At 37.1% G+C, this 20821-nt stretch overlaps 1 protein-coding gene and 1 long non-coding RNA gene across 3 annotated transcripts in view; one reads left to right on the plus strand and one right to left on the minus strand.

Annotated features, from left to right (window-relative positions):
• The first annotated feature begins 1258 nt into the window (after positions 1-1258).
• Positions 1259-20821, plus strand: part of taf2 (TAF2 RNA polymerase II, TATA box binding protein (TBP)-associated factor) — a 39297-nt gene continuing 19734 nt past the window's right edge. Inside the window, exons 1-15 of the mRNA XM_088326218.1 lie at positions 1259-1445; positions 1625-1763; positions 1885-1939; positions 4407-4567; positions 9082-9200; positions 10672-10813; positions 11838-12069; positions 15227-15411; positions 16225-16338; positions 17375-17474; positions 18550-18635; positions 18739-18874; positions 19140-19294; positions 19545-19659; positions 20631-20740. Coding sequence (XP_088182344.1) covers positions 1714-1763; positions 1885-1939; positions 4407-4567; positions 9082-9200; positions 10672-10813; positions 11838-12069; positions 15227-15411; positions 16225-16338; positions 17375-17474; positions 18550-18635; positions 18739-18874; positions 19140-19294; positions 19545-19659; positions 20631-20740 — 1760 coding nt within the window. The 5' untranslated portion in view covers positions 1259-1445; positions 1625-1713. The remainder of the gene's footprint in view (positions 1446-1624; positions 1764-1884; positions 1940-4406; positions 4568-9081; positions 9201-10671; positions 10814-11837; positions 12070-15226; positions 15412-16224; positions 16339-17374; positions 17475-18549; positions 18636-18738; positions 18875-19139; positions 19295-19544; positions 19660-20630; positions 20741-20821) is intronic.
• Positions 10188-15770, minus strand: LOC148371669 (uncharacterized). Of its 2 annotated transcripts, none has more exons than XR_015849478.1 (3): positions 15665-15770; positions 11822-11948; positions 10188-10943 (listed from the first exon to the last, which is right to left on the minus strand). It is a non-coding gene; the product is annotated as an uncharacterized LOC148371669 (long non-coding RNA). The 2 variants fall into 2 exon arrangements; XR_015849479.1 differs by lacking the exon at positions 10188-10943 and adding an exon at positions 11340-11710.

Genomic DNA, 20821 nt, shown 5'->3' on the forward strand with positions numbered 1-20821 from the left:
ATTCACAAAGGGATGTATATAAAGAGCTGGGTTTTGCCTTTTACCTCATATTCTACTGAAATGATCATATTTAAAAAGCTAAGGGCAAACCAGTGCAGGTCCATCAAACCCTGGTTTGACTTATGCTTTAATGCACATTGTGGGTAATCTATCTAAAGTGACAGATGATCCCACTCATTTCAGTGATGCTTATGACAGAAGGTTTTTGGGGAACCATAAACCTGACCCAAACATAATGGAACGCCTTGAGATATCGTGTTATGTTTTACGAAGGTGAACCTGCAACCAGACAACAGCAGAGTGATCAGTTTATTGGCCGACAGAGGGAATTAACAAAAAGCACTTTGTAAGTGGGAGTGGGGTAGAAAATTATGACAACAGAAAAACACTGTCTGGACTAACCCAAGGTACAGGATATCAGGAAACAAGCGCAAACAGGCACATCAACATGGAAGGCAACAATCCATCAACTTCTGCTGTCTGTACAGGCATTACATACAGGGTCCCTAATGAGGTGGGGGTAAAGGGATGCAGGTCTGCAGATCTCTCGGTCATCTACCTTCTGACGCCCTCTGGAGGATGGTGTTTTCTGAATCCTAACAAAGTTTTCCAATAGGCTAAACAAATTTGAAACATACCGACCAAATGTTTTGTTGCCAAAGCAAACTTTAGTTTGTGTTTCAATGGCAACTGCTTACAAACTAAGATAATAATTAAATTGTGGAACTTGGATTAGCTAAGATAGATCTTTAGCGACTTACTTACAGTGAATTAAACATTTTGTAAGAATCTGGTCTATGAAGTTAATAAATATTGATTAAAAATGTATTATTCCAATGTAGATGAAAAATTCGGTATATGCGACCACTTACAATTTTCCCATAAATTGATTTATTTGTGAGCATGTTGTAACAAACATCACATCACAAAATGAACAAATGACCTGAAAATAAAGAGGTGATAAAGTTTGAAACCAAAAACTTGCAGCAGTCTCTTAAATAACGCTTATTTTATAAATCATTTCAACTTAATATCATGACTTATATCTTTATAACAGTCATTTATTAATCAATTTATAAGTGTTCACATGGTTTGAGTCACAATACAAATTTGATAGTTTTTTAGTTTTTCTTCACAGACGGTAGATTTTTTCCTTAATTCTTGTTTGTGGTCGGAAAAACTATAAGCTCTTATGCACACTCCAGTACACCAGAGGGCGCTGTGGCATTCTAAAGGTAAACACCGCCTCCTGGTCTGTTCAGTCGAAATTGCCACACGACTTCCGGTGCTGAAGGCTGTCCCCATCGCCGCGAAATGAATTTTGCCTTGTGATTTTGAGAAGATTATCAGTGATAAATTCACATTTCTGAATGAAAAAGTGCAGCGGTCGATTGCAATATACCAGGAGAAACCTGAACCTTTCAAGTCATGCGCAACGACGTAAGGTAAACATTCCGAAATATGATGCACCTTTTCAGTCGCAACTCATGTTTTTGCATTTACTAGCATTGCATTGAGTTTATTGAGACGCGCTTTGCAGGAAGCTGTTGACTTTCCGGACTGAATGCATCCAAAAGTTTTGTATTATTGTTTCTTTAGGGGCTTATCTTTTTACTCTCCCCAGGTAAATGTTGACTTTTCCGTGCACACTTACAACACGCAAATAATGAGACGAAGTTCAACTGGCTTCGAACATCTGACTCCGAAGCGAAGATGAACAAAAAAAGGGATAAAGGATTTGAGAGTCCACGGCCTTTTAAATTATAAGTATTTTATCTTTGTTTGCATGAATACAATTCATTATTTTGACTAAAGCGCACTGTTGTTAAAGATGCGCGGTTCATTGTTAATTGGTGTGTAATACCATCATGTATTTTCTTTTACGACCCACCAGGTTGTTTGCATCAACAATATCAACTTCCAAAGAAAATCTGTCATTGTAAGTAGAATACTATATATACTTTTATATCAATGGTTGGGAACCTTTTTGATCCATCATTTTTTCTTTCAGAGAGCCATACCATGCAGTATATTTTAAGACAAAAATACACAAACACGCTCTGCAGACCAAATTGAATTTTCCAGCCCATTTATTCTATGGTGTGACGTTACATGATTTGATACAATTTAGGTAATAAGAAAAATGCCAGAGCTTGTGTCCTATATCAACAAATATACCACTCTAAACTTGTCTCCCTTCCACAATTGCTTAAGATCGTTAAGGGTAATCTTGACCTTCATTTTTTTCCATAAATAATGGCTTCAAAACAAGGTGCAAGCTGAATTGTTTTGTAAAAATGTCACAAAATACTGCAAAGAAGAATTCTGCCGTATATTTACCTTCGGTGCAGACGGTGCTAGGCAGAGAGGATTGTGCTGTGTGCATAGTTCTTCCCACCCCGACCGCTCAATCTAATTGCTTTCTGTGCTTGGCTGGAATTTCTGGATGTAAACTTTTTCTTTTGTGGGTTTTTAACATAAAGCGTCTCAAGATTGAAACTAAATTGTTTAATGAACCTTCATACAAAGGATTCATTAGTAACATACAGCCAAAACGAGGTATGTTGGTCTGACCCCTTGACTCTAAACTGTAATGGGGAGTATGCTCTGAATATACTGGATCAGACCGTTTAATATAGTATACATTTGCTATGTATTCCTATAACTCTACTCTGCACTTAAAAGAATTGGAACATACATGAAATTTGCGTGAAAAACGATTTTATCTCAGATCCATATAATCTCATGAAAGGACCAATATCTGGCTCGCGAGGAATAGGTTATATAAAAATGTATTGTGGTATTATACTAACAACTCAGCGACAGTTTCTTCACCAGAGCCATCACCACCCTAAACAAATGCACAGCACTGAATAACTACAGTATATATCTGTCCTATGTATAGAAAAGTGCTATTTACATCTCATTTCTTGTTGGAGTTGTTGCCAAAGGTCATTGCACCATTGTTGTTATGCACTAACAACTCAGGCCAGTCTAAAAGCACATATTTTTGTCTATTCACCGTAACATTCTTATTTTTAATCTTATTTTTCTTTTTGCAGTCTTTATTACATGTTTATCCTGGGGGTCCACATCTAATCTCTTTGTAAACAATGTTCACTACAATGTTATTAATCATAGTAAAGACAATTCTTATTCTAATCATACATGCAAAACTTGCAATGGAATATGATGTCTTGAAATTCCATTGTTCTATGCTTTATTTAGGAAAAAACCTCACCATGTTTTATTGCTCATAAATTACGAATTTTTCATACTTTGGCCTCACCCTGTGACTTGAAATAATTGAACATTCATTAATTTTAGGGTGAACCCTAATACAGCATTAACAGAAAAAGAAAAAACAACGCGTGAGTGATTACTGCAAACATACACTAATTACATTATTTCTTTTAGATTATTGCTAGGACCCTATTTGTGCTTATGTTGTTAACTTTCATAAAAAGCATTCAATAACAATCTCTTATTCTGTTGTCCTCGATTGGAATCTTGACAAATATAGATAGATCGATAGATACTTCATTCATCCCTGTAGGGAGATTAACACTTACAGCAGTATCCTATAAGGAAAATAAAATAATAGTAAAGTAAAAGAAATAGAATACATAAATACCCAATGTAACGTGTTGATATAGAGCAGGGGTGTCAAACTCATTTTAACTCGGGGGCCACACGATAGAACAAACATTCTGTCTGGGGCCGGACTAGTGAATTAAAGAGAAAGAAAAAGAGAGATAAAGAAATAAGAGAAAGAGGGAGGGAAAATAAGAGAGAGGGTGGGACAAAGAACGAGAGAGAGGGAGAGAGCGTGAGAAACAAAAGAGATAAAAAGAGAAGTCGTGAGAGAGGGGGAAAGAAAGAGAGAGGAAGAAAGAAATCCAAAGAGAAATAGAAAGACAGAAGTAAAGAAAAGAGAAAAGAAAGTGTGAAGGGTAGGAAGAGAGAAAGAGAAAATAGAGAAAAGGAAAAAATGAAGTTAGAGCAAAATAAGTTAAAAAGACACAGAGAGAGAAAGAGAAAGAAAGGAAGAGAGAAAGAGAGACACAGAGAGTGAAAGAGACAGAGAATGGGAGAAAAAGTGAGGAAGAGAGAGAGAGAGAGACAGAGAGAAAGAAATAAATACAAGTACAGTGTCTTTGTGAGAGGCACCTGGCTTTGGCAACATCAAGTTGACATATTTCAACCTGCAGCTTGTTTTTCTATTGCGCTTCTCTGAGTGTTGTCTCGCGGGCCGGATTCAATCCCTTAGCGGGCCTGATCTGGCCCGCGGGCCGCCTGTTTGACACCTGTGATATAGAGTAAATATAACACCTGAAGGCACAATTCGTAATGACTGATTTAAAAATAACTCTTTTCTTCACTCTTTTTTGGGGGGCTTTTTGCAGGGCTATGTTGAGCTGACCATTTTTCCGACAGTCCCCAATCTTAACCGCATCAAGTTGAACAGTAAACAGTGTCGAATCTACAGGGTTCGAATCAATGATCTTGAAGCTCCATTCATTTACAATGACCCAACTTTGGAAGTGTGTCACAGTGAGTCCAAACAGTAAGTACATGACGTCCCATTCTTCTATTTATTTTAAAGTAATTTGAACAGTTATTTTTTGTGTTAATTTCATATTAATCCCTAATTGCCGCGTTGTACTGTGTCAAATACAGTGCTGCTCAATCTAGGTCAGGGGTGTCAAACTCATTTTAACTCGGGGGCCACACGATAGAACAAACATTCTGTCGGGGGCCGGACTAGTAGATTAAAGAGAAAGAAAAAGAGAGAATAAGAAATAAGAGATAGGAAAATGAGAGAGGGCAGGACAAAGAAAGCAAGAGAGAGAGAGGGAGAGAGCGTGAGAAACAAAAGATAAAAAGTCATGAGAGGGGGGGAAAGAAAGGGAGAGGAAGAAAGAAATCCAAGGAGAAATAGAAAGACAGAAGGAGAGAAAAGAGAAAAGAAAGTGCAAAGGGTATGAAGACAGAAAGAGAAAAGGAAAAAAGGAAGTTAGAGCTAAAGAGGTTAAAAGACACAGAAAGAGAAAGAGACAAAGAGCAACAACGGAAGAGAAAAAGAGAGACACAGAGAGTGAAAGAGACAGAGTAGGAGAAAAGGAGTGGAAGAGAGAGAAAAAGAGAGAGAGAGGTAGAGAGAGAAAGAAATGCAAGTACAGTGTCTTTGTGAGAGGCACCTGGCTTTGGCGACATCAAGTTGACATATTTCAACCTGCAGCTTGTTTTTCTCTTGCGCTTCTCTGAGTGTTGTCTCGCGGGTCGGGTTCAATCCCTTAGCGGGCCTGATCTGGCCTGCGGGCCGCCTCTTTGACACCTGTGATCTAGGTGATAGTTCGATACAAAATGAGCAATTGCGCCACCTTGTTGCAAGCGTTTTGATTTTAGGCTTAAATATATCAGTACAGATAGAGTATGTGCACCACTGTTAAATTTGCTTCTGTGTCTGTTTGATTCTTACTTGGGCTGGACACAACATTGCACTAGAGCAATGTTTTTAAACCAGTGTGCCGGGGCACACTAGTGTGCTCTGAGACCTTGTCTAGTGTGCCACAGCAAATTGCCCAATTTTATTCATGCCAACGATATCAAGCATTTACTTCAAGATTCAAGTCATTTCAATCCTTGGAAAAAAACAAAACATCAAAATTTTTAAGGATTACAAGCACCCATACAAACCTTGAACCGCTATTTAGATGGCTTTTACTCTTGGCTAGTTATCGAACTCCCTTTTAGTTCTTGACCTGAGTATGAACTTTACATTACAATATTATCAATGATATGATCATATTTGGCATTTGGATTCTAAACCAAGTTACATTTTTACATTTTCCATATTTTGCTTAAAATATTCCCCTTCCTACAAAAATGTTTTATAGCTTATGTTTTATATTACTAGTTATTTTGTTGTTGTTCCTGCCCTGTGCAGCCCTTTGAGACTTTTTGTGATAAAGGGCTATACAAATAAATATAACTTGACTTGACTATTATTTTATTAGTATTTTATTAGTATTTTAAAAAAACATAGCTTTTTGCCATTGACCGCCTTGCTGTAACATTCATCCGTACCGGTAGGTGGCAGCATTTACTTTCTCTTTTTTTAAAGTAATTCTCTGAACATGAGACATAACCGGTACAAATATCCATTAACCAACAGAAAATAACTAAATAAATGTTATAAAGTGGGCAGCACGGCGGTGCAGTGGTTAGCGCTTGTGCGGCACAGTTCATGTCATGGGAACCTGTCGTGGGTTCAAATCCAGCTCCAGACTTTCTGTGCGGAGTTTGTATGTTCTCCCTGTGCTTGCGTGGGTTTCCTCCGGGCACTCCGGTTTCCTCCCACATTCCAAAAACATGCATTTCAGGTGAATTGGCCGGTCCAAATTGTCACTAGGTATGAATGAGCGAATGAGTTGTCTGTCCCTGTGTGCCCTGCGATTGGCTGGCAACCAGTTCAGGGTGTCCCCTCCCCACTGCCCGAAGATGGCTGGGATGGGCTCCAGCCCCCCCCGCGACCCTAATGAGGATAAGCGGTACGGCTAATGAGATGAGATGTTATAAAGTAAAAATCATAATTTAAGTATCTCACCAAAAAGATTGAAAAAAAGTTAGAATGTATTAAATCATATTTTATATTACTAGATAATCATTTTTACTAATTTTTAGTTTGTTTTCTAAAAAAAGTCAAGTCATGTTTATTTGCATAGCCCTCAATCACAAAGGCTGCACAGACCACAGATTATTGCAAACCACAGACTATTATAAAACCATCCCCTGATCTAAAACCTACATGAAGGAAAAACTTAAGAACCTCAACATGAGGAAAACGGCATAAAATATAGCTAAACTTGAAAACAGATGAAACATATAATACGTCACGTCATATTGTCAAATATAAAAAAATTGTGAATATGCTTGATGGCTGTGTTTTGCTGCTGTTGGTGTCAGTGGATTTGTTCAGACCGAGGACAATCGACTTTGGCCTGGACGGATCTATTGACACTAACAAAGATGTTATATAATGAAATTGTGAATATGTTTGATTTTCGAGTAGGTTTGTTCAAACCTCACTTTGTGTTTGCTGTTAAAAACGTAATATTGTAATATAATATTGTGAATGTGCTTAATTGCTGTTGAGATTGTCATGATTGTTTTCTGTTTTTAGTGTCAATAAATTTGTTCAAACCAAAAAATATAATACGATCCCAAGTCACAGACAAATTATTAACCAAAATGAATAAATAAATTGACCTCCTGACCCACGGTGACCACAAATGATGATAAAAAAGTTTAATGTTAACTGTACAGTACTTTATTTACTCAGCCCTTTACAACAGTCCTTTCAGTGTACCAAAGTGCTTATACCTATACTTTACACTGTCATTTTGGCAACATGATAATTTAAGTAATAAAATCAACAACATGAAACTGGTACTGGCAATTCATCTTTAAACATTTTCAAAGAGAGTGCCTCAAATTTTCTTCATGAAAATAAGTTTGCCTTGTGTCAAAAAAAGGTTGAAAAACACTGCACTAGAGCACCTGTTTCAGACTCATGGGCCAAATGTGGCCCGACACATCATTTTATCTGCCTCGTTAGACAACAATATTAAGAGAAGCACAAGACAAAAATGAGCTTTATCGCGTCACGCAATGACTTGCGGTTTTGAATATGTCCACCGGATTTTGCCGTAGCTCTATTAGCTGACTATCATTAATCAATCTGAGAATGTTTAAGTAACCCATCCGGTTGATAATGCTTAGAAAATAAGACACGGACGTGCTGTTTAAGAGAAAAACTACAAAGTAATTAAAAGAATAGCGCCTATGTGTCTTTGGAGAAGTTTAACCCCTTAACGTTCCAACGGCACACCGGACTTTTAAAAATACAAATATGTGTCCGTACGATGTGACCAGTCACGCAAATACGTCATGCCAGGAAGTATCATTAAACTCTCGTGATCCAAGATATGATCATTTTAAAATATACACCTCACAGAAACATCACAATCAGTCTGAAACAAGATACCCCCAAACTATTATTTCAGTTTGGGACATAACTTTAGAGTATTACCTTAAAAAGAGACCAAAACCATCCATTTTCTCCAAATTGTCAACACAACGCATTCATTTTACTCTGGTTAGGTCTTGGATTAGGATTTTAGGCGAGTGCTACAGGAATGTTAAGGGGTTAAAGAAGCTTTAGCTCCTTTCTACAATAGATATAAAGTCTAAAAGCAGAGTCCCCGTATTTAAGTACATATTTTCATAAAACATAACCATGTTTAAATTATTTAATCAATCATTTCAGTTGGTTTTTGTATGCTATGTTTGTCATTGTCCAGCCTGCATGAGTTTCCCTTAGTAAATTATACTAGTGGAAATGAATTCCATTAGTTTCTTTTTTTTTTTTTTTTTTTTTTGCGAATGCACAGTTAATGAACACCACAATGGATTAAATCTTAGTAAAGGAAAACAAATATTTTGATGAAAAAAATCCCTCACTAATTGTTTTATTATCAAATCTTATCCTAATCCTAAATTAATTGCAAGCTTTTGAATATAAAGCCAGCCCTCCTGCTAAGGCACACTTTTTATGCGATTGATTTACTAGTCCGGCCCACCTGAGGTTTTTCTATCATCTGGCCCCCGAGCTAAATGAGTTTGACACCTCCGTGCTATGGACTTTAACCCCCCCCCAACACACACACACACACCCACGTTTATGCACTTCTTTTGTATATGTCAAGCATCACTTTGGCCTATGAGTGTTCACACTCCTTTTTCAGTGAATAGGAATTATTGACCATATTTCAGAAATTCTGTGAAAGTAGTATTATGTGACTCAAAATAATCAGATTAGATTTTATGACAGCACAAACAAATATGCAACTCAGAAAAACAATGTTAAATTCACAATCTCATTCGGACTTTTACTCAGATACAAGGAGTGTGTTTTTAATCAAATCATCACATTCATTTTTTATGTTACATGACTGTATGCTAAACGTTCATCCATTTTAAAGGAATGAAATGAAATATGTGATTGATTTTTGACAGAAGGAACCTGAATTATTTCTCGAGTGCCTATACTGCGGCAGTGAGTGCTGTGGACCCAGATGCAGGACACGGAGAGTTGGTCATCAAGGTCCCATCTGAACTCTGGAAACAGGGAGATGGTGAGGCAATCGAGACAAAACCAGACTGTATGACTAAAGTTCATCATCCCCTCCACTTATTTTCTTAGAATATTCTGAATACATTTACATTGATAATACATTTGTCAGGTCTTCTAAACCAGTGTAAATACGTACTTCTTAAACATACTTATATTGGGGATATAAGAAAACAGCCGTGGATGCAAGGAAACTTTTTGCACAATCATAGAATGGCCACAAGAGAGCGCCATAGTAGTTTATACCATCTGGCTTTGGCAATGTAGTTGTTCATCTCCAGAATGAATTTAACCTTAAAATATTTGGTAACCTGTTTGTGTTGCCTTTCTGCTCCTCGACCCATGACCTATAATTAAGAAAAATGTAGCAAAAGCAGAATCATAATCTTTCTGAGGAAAATGTGCTGGCAGATAGGTTTTGTATTTTTTTTTTACATTTTAAGTTAAACTACTTCTTGAAATACAAAATGAAATGATATATAAACACGCAACGTTATAATGTTCTAAAAGAAACCAGTACAGCAAAAAGTAAATACAATTGTATTGTTCTCCTATCAGATAAACCACAGCGAGGGCTACTAGGAATGATTTTCTTTGCTATATCAATTGTAGACAAATCACAAAATGGAATAGAAATAGGAACTTTCCAACCCAGGAGAAGGTAGATCTTTTCTAGATCTAGTCTACAAGTCCTTGATACAACCATAAAACATGACGTGTCAGGACTATTTTGTAGACACTACAAAATTGATTTGGATAATCAATTTTCTTGATCATATATTGAGTAATATATTTTCTATGTAGTTTTCTATTGCGAATAATTTTGAATCAGTGTATTTTGTAATGTTGAACGTATTTTTTCAAATTCGGATCATAAAAATCTTGCTTCGGGATATACAAAGGTTTTTTTCCCATTTAATAATGGGTAAAAGTATTCTATCTTTGTTCAAAAGAAACATATACTTTTTGGAAACCTTTTCTTGTTGTCGGCGATAACTTGCCGAGAGCCGGTTGCTGGAGCTTACCTTGGTGCTGTATTCCCTTTTTGAAAAAGTAAAATCTAACCAACAAGTAATATGTCAGTCTGGTTTTGCCCGTAAAACAAGATATTGTAGTAGGTTAGCTTTATAGTAATACATAAAATTAGGCGCTTGGAAACAGTCTGACATTTCCTTGAGAGTAGATTTTTTTCTTTTTTTTATTCCAGTAGAAATTTTATTGAAGCAGAGTCTAGCGATTAGAATCAGAGGGTTCATTGAAGATAAGTAATTTATTTTGGGTAAAATTTTCATTTTAGTGGCGGCTTTTTATCCCAGAAGCGAAATAGGGGGATTACTATCTGTAGGATGAATTTTAAAATGTTTTTCTTGAGATAATTCCATTAGTTGTAATAATGACTTATTTTAATTTGGCCCACAAAATGGTGTTTTAATTCTGATTCAACTGCTCATACAGTGTTTTGTTTTTCCCTCCAGAGTCACATTTGTTGAAGGTGTACATTGAGTTTTCCCTGGACCAGCCCAAAGGAGGTCTGCATTTTGTTATCCATGACGTTGAAGGCACCATGGCAGAGAAAGGGGCTCACGTGTTCTCCTATGGACACCACAATTCCACTCGGTATTTTTCCCTTTTTATATGTCGATGGAGTTTGTCTTAACTGGTACACAGCTGCTGTTGGTGGTAGGATTGACTCATGCCACACCTTTATTTCCATGGTTCATTTTCCTTACATTTGTTCTTTAGTTGGCTGAAAAAATATTATGACAAATCATATAAATAGTATTATGATAAATAAAGGGGAAAAAACACTCGGGTGGTTTGGAAGCACAGTGCAGAAACACATGTTAGTGCAGTGACTGGGTTCGGCGCACAGAAAGTCTGGTAGCGAGGCAAAAATCATAGTCCAAGATGCTGGTGAGGGGTCGGTATGCCAATTAACCCAATCAGCAAAGGCGATAGTCCAAGAGTTCATCAGGCGCTACCTGTGATCCGGATGGGCAGACACGGGTTCGGTACACTGAAATAACAAGACTGATACAAGAGTGCTTGGGAAGTGATAGAGAGGCAAGCTACAGAGAAACGGAAACCTGACTGCAGGTTTGTGACACTATGCACGTAATGTATTTTTGGTAGTATAAATCGCACCAGCCCAAAAAAATGCATCATTTAGAAGAGGGGGAAAACGGAGTATAGGTCGCATCCCCAGCCAAACGGTGAAAAAAACCTGCAACTGTCAACTTGGTAAATTCGATTATTAAGCTTGTTGGACTTCAGTTAAAGAAACATTTCATTCGTAGAGGTAGAAGTTTATCTCAGTGTGCAATCTTTAATTGCTTCAAATGGTAAATGGACACTTTCAATAAAGGTTTCTGTCAGGCAATTGCATTGTATTAGGAGAGTAGCTGATAAAAGGCAATAGTGAGGAGAATATGGGTAATTGAAGCGGCCTTGTCCCTGGAGCCCAAGTAATCTCTTGCGGCAGAATCCTCCAAAAGCTTCAAGTAATTCATCACCCTCAAAATGAAACATTTGTTTCTTGCTCCAAAATTCATGAAATAACTTGATTGATGCAGAGAACAACGTTTTTTGTTTGTTTTTTTAAGTCACAAATTAAATATTTCTTACCTTACCCTGTGTCAAGGTTCTGGTTCCCTTGTGTGGACTCCTACTCGGAGCTGTGCACCTGGAAACTGGAGTTTACCATCGATTCTTCCATGGTGGCAGTGTCATGTGGTGACCTCGTAGAGACAGTCTACACGCACGACATGAGAAAAAAAACCTTCCATTATGTGCTGTCTATCCCCACCGCAGCCCCCAACATTTCCATGGCTGTCGGGCCTTTTGAAATCCTGGTTGACCCATACATGCATGAGGTGAGTTTGGGGAAAAAAATCGACCATCTTTAGGGAAATTTAAAAAATAAACAAACATGTATTTTGATACAAAGAAAAAGCACAAATGTTGTTTGAATTTATTCATTTACAGAATTTCTATTATTAAATTTCACTTGAATAACACTGTCATTATGAGGAACTTCACGGTAAAAATGGTGACCAGATGATGAAGAAGGTGCTATATTGGAGTCAGATAAGGAGGATTCTCCTGCTACTGGCAACCATGGAACCCAGTGCTATCTTTTCCCCATGGATGAGCAAACTCCAACCCCAAAATATGTCCTGAAGAGGGACAGGCACAAAAAAAATCATTAACTGCTTATGCTAACAGCCGCATCAATATCTGTAGAATGCAATAGTCTTTATTGTCATTTATAACAACGTAATGAACATTGTTTGCAATAGGATTAAACATTTACTGACAGGATAAGTTAGAATAGAATAGAATAGAATAGAATATACCTTTATTGTCATTGTTACAAATGGGCTAACATATTGTGACAACGAAATTGGGCATGACACTCCAGTTTTACACATAGTGAGGGTATGAGCAAGAAGATAAAGGAACAGAGAAGATAATGTTATAAAACAAGGGGAATAAGGCTATAGTTATAATTTACATGGTATTTACACAACAATGTCAGCATGTGGGATGTTACATACAGGGTTGACGTGATAACGTTGTATCGTAACGGTTGTGCAATATTGCATTTGGTGCAAAGTCATCATGGTGCAAAAATAGTCCGCATATACATTGGTGCAAGCATAGACATCATAGTGCAAAAAAAGGAAATGGTCAGACATTGTGCAATTTGAGCATTAAACGTAGTGCAGTCGACATGTGCAAGAACAAGACTTGAGTAACATTATATTCGTATGAGGTAGTGTTGGCACGAGTTTTCAGTTTTTGTGCGGTGTCTGTTGAGCAGTGAACAAACATAGTGCAAGTTAAACACATAATAAAAACTGAAAAGAGGAAAAAATAGGTACAATAATGCTAGTGCCTTATTGGTGAAGTTACTGTAGTTACTGTAGCTTCTAATGCTGACGATAGAAAGTACAGAATCTAATAAAGGGTCAAATGAGCACGAAGGCAAAACCTGTGCGAGAGCACAGTAGGGTCAGAAATTTTTTTATTTGCTCTTAAATGTATCTTCTTTTTAAGTCTTTTGGAAGAAGATGACACATCACTCAAACCTTCTCTTAGCAATTATCTGATAAATTTGCCTATTTTAAGAAGCTTTCTTATTTCGCTAGTTTTATCTGTTTTTCAGTTAAGTAAGGCAATAATACTTAAAATGAGAAAAATAGTTACGTAATACGTACTGAAGATTTTTTAAAAATGAAATGAAATGATCTGCATTTATATAGCGCTTTTCAAGTCAATGACTTCCCAAAGCGCTTTACATTGTGCTTCACATTTCCCAATAGCGGCTGTGATCTGTGCTGCCATGTAAGGCGCTAACCTGCTTATTGGGGGTAATTGGGGGTTCAATGTCTTACCCAAGGACACTTCGACATGTAACACGGACAAGCCGGGATTCGAACTGGGATCCCTTAATCCTAAAACGATCGCCCTACCTCCTGAGCTACTGCCGCCCCGATCAGTAAAGAGTAAAAAAAGTCTCACTTAAATGTTATTAAATAGTCAAAATAATAACTATTTTTTATTAGAATTCACACTTTAAAGTCAGATGATGGACATTTTTCCCCCCCAGAATTGTCTCTTTTAAAGGGACCGTGTGTATTATTTGGTCACTAGATATTGCTGTATGTTGTAGCACAACTGTTAGCTAGTGCAAAAAAGTACACGAAACAATACAAACCATCCATGTAGTAACCGAAAGTAACCAAAAAGCACCATTTTACTTAATTTTTTTTTTTTTTTTTGCAAAGCGTTTTTGAGGGTTTTTTTGTTACCTGTAGCAACAAGATGACGGACATTTATGTCAGCTTCTTCTAGGCAAGGCTCATGTTATGTGAAAAATGCTAATCTCTCAACAAGTATTCTTAAAAGTGCTTGTTTATAAGATAGTTATGTATTTTTATTATAGAAATCAAGATTGTTTTTTTATTTTTTTATTTTTATTTCCTTTATGAATAGAATAGAATAGAATAGAATATACCTTTATTGTCATTGTTACAAATGGGCTAACATATTGTGACAACGAAATTGGGCATGACACTCCAGTTTTACACATAGTGAGGGTATGAGCAAGAAGATAAAGGAACAGAGAAGATAATGTTATAAAACAAGGGGAATAAGGCTATAGTTATAATTTACATGGTATTTACACAGCAATGTCAGCATGTGGGATGTTACATACAGGGTTGTCGTGATAACGTTGTATCGTAACGGTTGTGCAATATTGCATTTGGTGCAAAGTCATCATGGTGCAAAAATAGTCCGCATATACATTGGTGCAAGCATAGACATCATAGTGCAAAAAAAGGAAATGGTCAGACATTGTGCAATTTGAGCATTAAACGTAGTGCAGTCGACATGTGCAAGAACAAGACTTGAGTAACATTATATTCGTATGAGGTAGTGTTGGCACGAGTTTTCAGTTTTTGTGCGGTGTCTGTTGAGCAGTGAACAAACATAGTGCAGACAGCATGTACGTGAGTACCATTTTACATACGTGTGAGGTAAATGAATTTATTCATTTAATTTATCACAAAATGCTTGAATTTTGTTGGATTTTTAAGGTGAGGAACATGTTGGAATTATTGGTGAAGTCCTTTAAAATACTTGAAATTATTGCAATGTGGCTCGGCAGATGCTGAGGAGGTAAAACACTCGTCTTTAGATCAAAAGGTCGCAGGTTGGATTCCCGGCTCCTCCGTCCGTGTTATATATCGAACTGAATCTCTAATCCCCCGATAAGCAGGTAGTTTCCTTGCATGGATAACGCCACTATCGGTATGTGCGTGTGTGTGAATGGGTAAGTGTGAAGCACATTGTAAAGCGCTTTGGGAGGTCTTCATTGACTTAAAAAGCACTTTAGAAATGCAGACCATTTACATTTACTAGGAGGCGCTAAATAAAACATTGTCCCTTTAAGAAATCATGTGTCTAGGAACTGCTCAAATGATGCTCATCTTTAAGCGTTTTAACACTAATTGTACTCGTCAGGTGACTCACTTTTGCCTGCCTCAGCTGCTGCCACTTTTGAAGCATTCCATGTCATACCTGCACGAGATTTTCGAATTCTATGAAGAAATTCTCACATGTCGCTACCCGTACGCCTGCTTTAAGACCGTTTTTGTGGACGAGTCTTATGTGCAAGTGTCTTCCTATGCATCCATGAGTATCTTCAGGTAAGGACAACATTGTTTTACTGCATTTCTTTGTTGCTTAATGCACAAAGTGAGACAACATACTTCATGCTTTACTGGTATTGACCACATGGGGACAGTAAAAGACTGCTGGTTATGGTTTCCCAGCTGAAGTCAACTGGCTTTCCGTGACAGCTGTTCTCGACTGTCCAAACACAGTGGTCGTTTTTTTGCACTGAATTGTTATGTGCAGGTTGGACATTGTTAATAGAAAAAAATGAGTGAAATAGCTTACCTATTCCATGGTATTGACTTGTGCCAGACAGGTGTGTACAAGATACAGTATTCGTTTGAAGGCGTGAAATCGCAGTCAGGGAAGCCGGGAAATAGCTTCCCAGCCAGGCCTTAGAGCATGGATGTTCAATTAAAATTTGGAGGATCCCATACATTTTTTCCACTGAAGAATTTGCAAAGCTTGCTGCTAGAAAAGCCCACCAGCACTACTATGGAAACAGAAAAAAGCCTCAAAACAGACAAAGAAAATTGTGACATTCAAATTATGTCTACTCTGTTAGCATGCGATGTGTTAACATAAATTACAATGCTTGACATGAAATAAGGCAGGATCTCAAAGTGTAATTCATTTTTGAAACTGCAGCAAAGACAGCATTTAGCAAAGTATTATTGTGTGTGCATTGTGATCCTATTTTCTGGTAAACTGAAAGTATTAATACTTTTGCTTTTATTAAAAACTTGAATCCACATTTATTATCGTTTATCATGCTACTGGTAGGTTTGTGCATATCCCTTGCCTCTCATCAGTTTTTAACAGTAGTTTGTTATTTCTCAATCCAGCACCAACCTTCTCCATAGTTCCATGATCATCGACCAGACCCCTTTGACACGTCGTTGCCTTGCCCAAGCCTTGGCTCAACAATTTTTTGGGTGCTTCATTTCCAGGATGTCATGGTAAGAAAGATTTACTTTCACTCCAAGAAATGCGATGATGCGTACAATGTGGTTGTGTTTTTCAGGATTTTTTTTTTTTTTTTTTCCAATGCCACTCTGAATGGCAACAATCTGTTTGGCAAGCCACACTGCAAAAAGTGTAAAAGATTTGGTGGGGTAAAAAAAACAATAATTTAAAATTGTGTTTTTTCCAGGACAAAAAAATTGTGTTTTACTCAGATACCTTTGCTCATTTTGCATCTATATTTTTGATTTTATTAAGAAACATTTTAGTATAAATGGTGAAATAAGATATATTTTTAAGTGTTAATTTTACTTAAATAATTCACATTTAAATATACTTTGAAATTAGACAAATATAGTTTGAAAAGAAGAATTTTGATCTTTTTTACATTTAAAATATATATATATATATATATATATATATATATATATAAATACATTTTAAATTTTGCCAGAAAAAAGTGTAAAATGTACATAAAATTAATACATAGAAATTGACTTTTTAAAAAGTGCAAACTGATAATAATTGAAATAAGCAACATTATCTGCTACCGGAACTGGACATTTGTTTGCATTGTACTCAAAAAGAAAGCAATATAAATCTAAAAGCAAGTGCAGAAAGATTTGGTGGGTTTTACTGGTGACAAAAGACAATTTTTGGCCCAATTTTTAAGAAAACTGGTTGTTCACAAAAAAAAGTACATAAATCTCCAAACCACAGACCCAATTTTTACTGGATTAATTTAAACAAAAAGTAGGCTAATGCAGTCAAACCTAACTAAATGTTTTTTAATACATTAGTTAAAGTATTAGTAATGTGTCTTGGTTATTGCATGTTCAATCTTACAAAGCAAAAGTACAGCTCCATTTAATATTTTTTCGTCGTGATTCCCAAATACAGACAAAGCTGTATCCACATAATTCAATTGTCAGGCCAAATTTGCCAAGTTTGCACATTTTCTCTACCCTGATTTATGAGCCAGGATTTTTTGTGAAATGAAACATCATGTTATCATGCTATGTACCTCTGTAGGGCTGATGAGTGGGTTTTGAAGGGAATCTCGGGCTATATCTTTGGCCTGTATCTGAAGAAGACCTTTGGCGTCAACGAGTATCGGCACTGGATCAAAGAGGTATCCACTTAATTTTCATTTAGTATTTTTCTTAGGTCTGGAGCCATTTTCAATCATATTTGGATACAAGTGATTGAGTTTTCCTTCAATTTGACAAACTCCTAGCATCCCTTCCGCATTACATACAGACTTGGTGGCGGGTGAATGGTTAGCGTGTCCGCATCACAGTTCTGAGGTCATGGGATCAAATCAAGCTACTAGCCTTCCTGTGCAGAGTTTGCATGTCCTCCCCGTGATTGCATGGATTTCCGACGGGCGCTCCGGTTTCCTCCCACATTCCGAAAAACATGCATGTCAGGCTAATTGGCCGGTCCAAATTGTCCTTAAGTGTGAATTAGCGAGTGAGTTGTCTGTCTCTGTGTGCCCTGAACTGGTTGTTCAAGGTGTCCCCTTCCCACTGCACGAAGATACCTGGGATGGGCTCCGGCACACCGCGACCCTTCTGAGGATAAGCATTGCAGATAATGATTAGAGGGATCAACTTCAATTTTCTAGTTAGCTGTTTTATACTGCTGTATGTTTCATGTTGCAAAAAGCATTTCTAGTCAAGAGTACGTAAAATGCCATATTTGCTAATGCTATTTGTTGGTAACCTGTAGGATTGTGCGATTTGGTGTGGATTTCAGACTTAAATTGCTGTTCCATTTTCTACTTATCATTTATACTTGTTGTTTTGGTACATGTTTTATTAATATTTAGGGTATGTACTTCTTTTAGTATGTGTCTATTTAAAGCTGTTTTAAGTTTTTGGCTTATATGCGATTTAGTCTGGTATTCGGGTATATACGGTACCTGTTTTAATACCGCTCTAAGTCTTAGATTGATCAAGTATTTCTAGGTAGGGATGTAGAGCTGTGAATTTGAAAAGCGAGATCATTAAATACACATTAAGGGAGGAAGGGACACAAGATCCATCCTTTTTGTTTTTTAATTTATTTAATTTTCCCATTAACATTATGCAATGTTGTCTAGAATATTCATTTTGTGGACACGCTGGAGTTGCATTGCATCCAGACATCACATACAAACGGAATGACAACCGTACATTTTATGTTTTGTTTTCATTTTGTTACAGGAGCTGGACAAGATTGTGGAGTATGAACTGAAAATGGGAGGTGTTCTTTTGCATCCAACGTTTAGCGGAGGAAAAGAAAAAGACAAGTAATATATTGTGATTGCAATCATTATGAAGTGTTCTCCTGAAGACGGGGAAATGAAACAATTTGAAATCACACGGTGATGTCGGCCCTTTCTCTTACTGCAGCCCGACCCCCCACCTTCACTTCTCGCTCAAGCACCCTCACACGTTGTCGTGGGAGTACTACAAAATGTTCCAATGTAAGGCTCACTTGGTGATGAGACTGATTGAAAACAGGATCAGCATGGAGTTCATGCTGCAGGTGAGGGGTTGTGTTTTTCTTTCGGGTCGTAACTGCTGAGCCGGTGGGCCCTCTTTGTGATGTTCTCATAACAGCTATCTGGCTCTAAACAAGCAATCTGAATACAATGTTTTGTTTTTTAATTTCCTTTTGGCTTTTTTAGACATTATGTCCCCTGCAGATCGTTCAACTCACCAACTGCAAATGAATCACAACATCCATGCACAAAAGGCGATATGAAAAACAAAAAAATGATGACTTCTTTTTGGTCTAATTTTCCCTTAAGGTTTTCAACAAGCTTTTGAGTCTGGCTAGCACAGCCTCATCACAGAGGTACCAGAGTCACATGTGGAGCCAGATGCTTCTATCCACTCACGCCTTCCTGAAATCTATTTCAAATGTCTCTGGCAAGGACATTTCCCCTCTGATCAAACAATGGGTGTATCCTTTAATCTGCGTCTTTCAAACATGTGGCCCGCGACCCGGGTCTGTGCTGTCACGTTATCTTAAGTGGTTTGGAAATATTTGAAAATTATGCACTTCAATGAGTTTATTCTAATTTCCTTGAATATTACTATCAGTTATAGTCTTTTGTGTTTTGAGAGTATATTTTCTTCTGTCCGACGCTAATGATTGTGTATTGTTTGATCTTTAATTATTGCGGTTGTGATTTTAACTTGTTCATAACCAGAGATCAGAGCGCTGTGGTAAAATTCTATGGCAGCTTTGCATTTAACAGAAAAAGGAATGTTTTGGAGTTGGAGATACGCCAAGACTACACATCTTCGGGAACTCAAAAATATGTTGTGAGTTATGACCATTTGCTGCTTAGACAATTGAAATTTGTTTATTTTGTTATGTCATGATTTTGTAAGCCTACAGCATTAGAACGGTTCTTTGTTTTTAACTACCCGTATTTCCCGGACTTATAATATAATGGCACATTAAAGCACAGAGCAATTGCACCTTGTGTAGAAATCCTTCGAGTTGAAAATATATACTGTGGCGAAATATGACGCCCTATCTTCTGAACGTTCGTTTCCTGATGGGTAAGAAAAGGTGGTGTCATTTCGCCAAAATAAGTATTTCCAACTTGCTTAAAAGTGTTCTCTATACAAGTTGGAAATGCTCTGTGCTTTACTGTTCTACTTCATTCCCCCAAAAATGAGAGACTAGTCATTTTAGTGACTTTTGCGCGAATGATGTACGCTAGGAGGACATGTTTTGTAACGAAACTGCAAGGTAGAAATTATCAACACGGGCCTAGAGCTCCCTCTTGTAGTTTAGTGCAAAAATATCATTGGAAATTATATAATCGGTAATAATGTGTTAATCATTTCACGTATAAGTATTAACGGAGGCCAGTCTATGAAAATAAAACTGCGGCAGATAACGTAGCCGGTTACCTCGCTACCCAAAAAATCCATCAATGCTTATTTTTGTATTGGCATTTTTTTCTTGGTGATTTATGATACATTAGTGCCGTCAGAGAATAACGTGCAGTAACATCAGGTTTGGTGTGCGGTTTTGTTTTTTTCTAAGAACATCTTTCCACTTTCCACAAGTCTGAATATTCTCTTCATACGTTCTGAGATATAACCGTCCATGTTGGGCAGCTCTGCTGTTACTTTATTATAAGTATCATACAGTATTTTTAAAAACTGCTGGCATTTGGGTTGTAATGGTGTATGCATCATCTCTGTTTTTGATTGTCATTTTACAAAATTGACTCTCATATATCAAATATTGTCTTATCAAATTTTTATGTATCCTCCAGGGTCCCATCAAGGTGACTGTGCAGGAACTAGATGGCTCATTTAACCATATGTTGCAGATTGAGGAGAACAGCTTGAAACACGATATCCCCTGTCACTCCAAGAGCCGAAGGTGCTGTAAAATATTTTGTCAGATATACAGCACATTTACATAATAATTGTTTATCATTCTTCTTCAGTAAATCTACCAAAC

Source organism: Urocampus carinirostris, chromosome 2 (assembly GCF_059441175.1).
Source record: "Urocampus carinirostris isolate Australia breed hairy pipefish chromosome 2, RoL_Ucar_1.0, whole genome shotgun sequence".
Lineage (NCBI taxonomy): Eukaryota > Metazoa > Chordata > Actinopteri > Syngnathiformes > Syngnathidae > Urocampus > Urocampus carinirostris.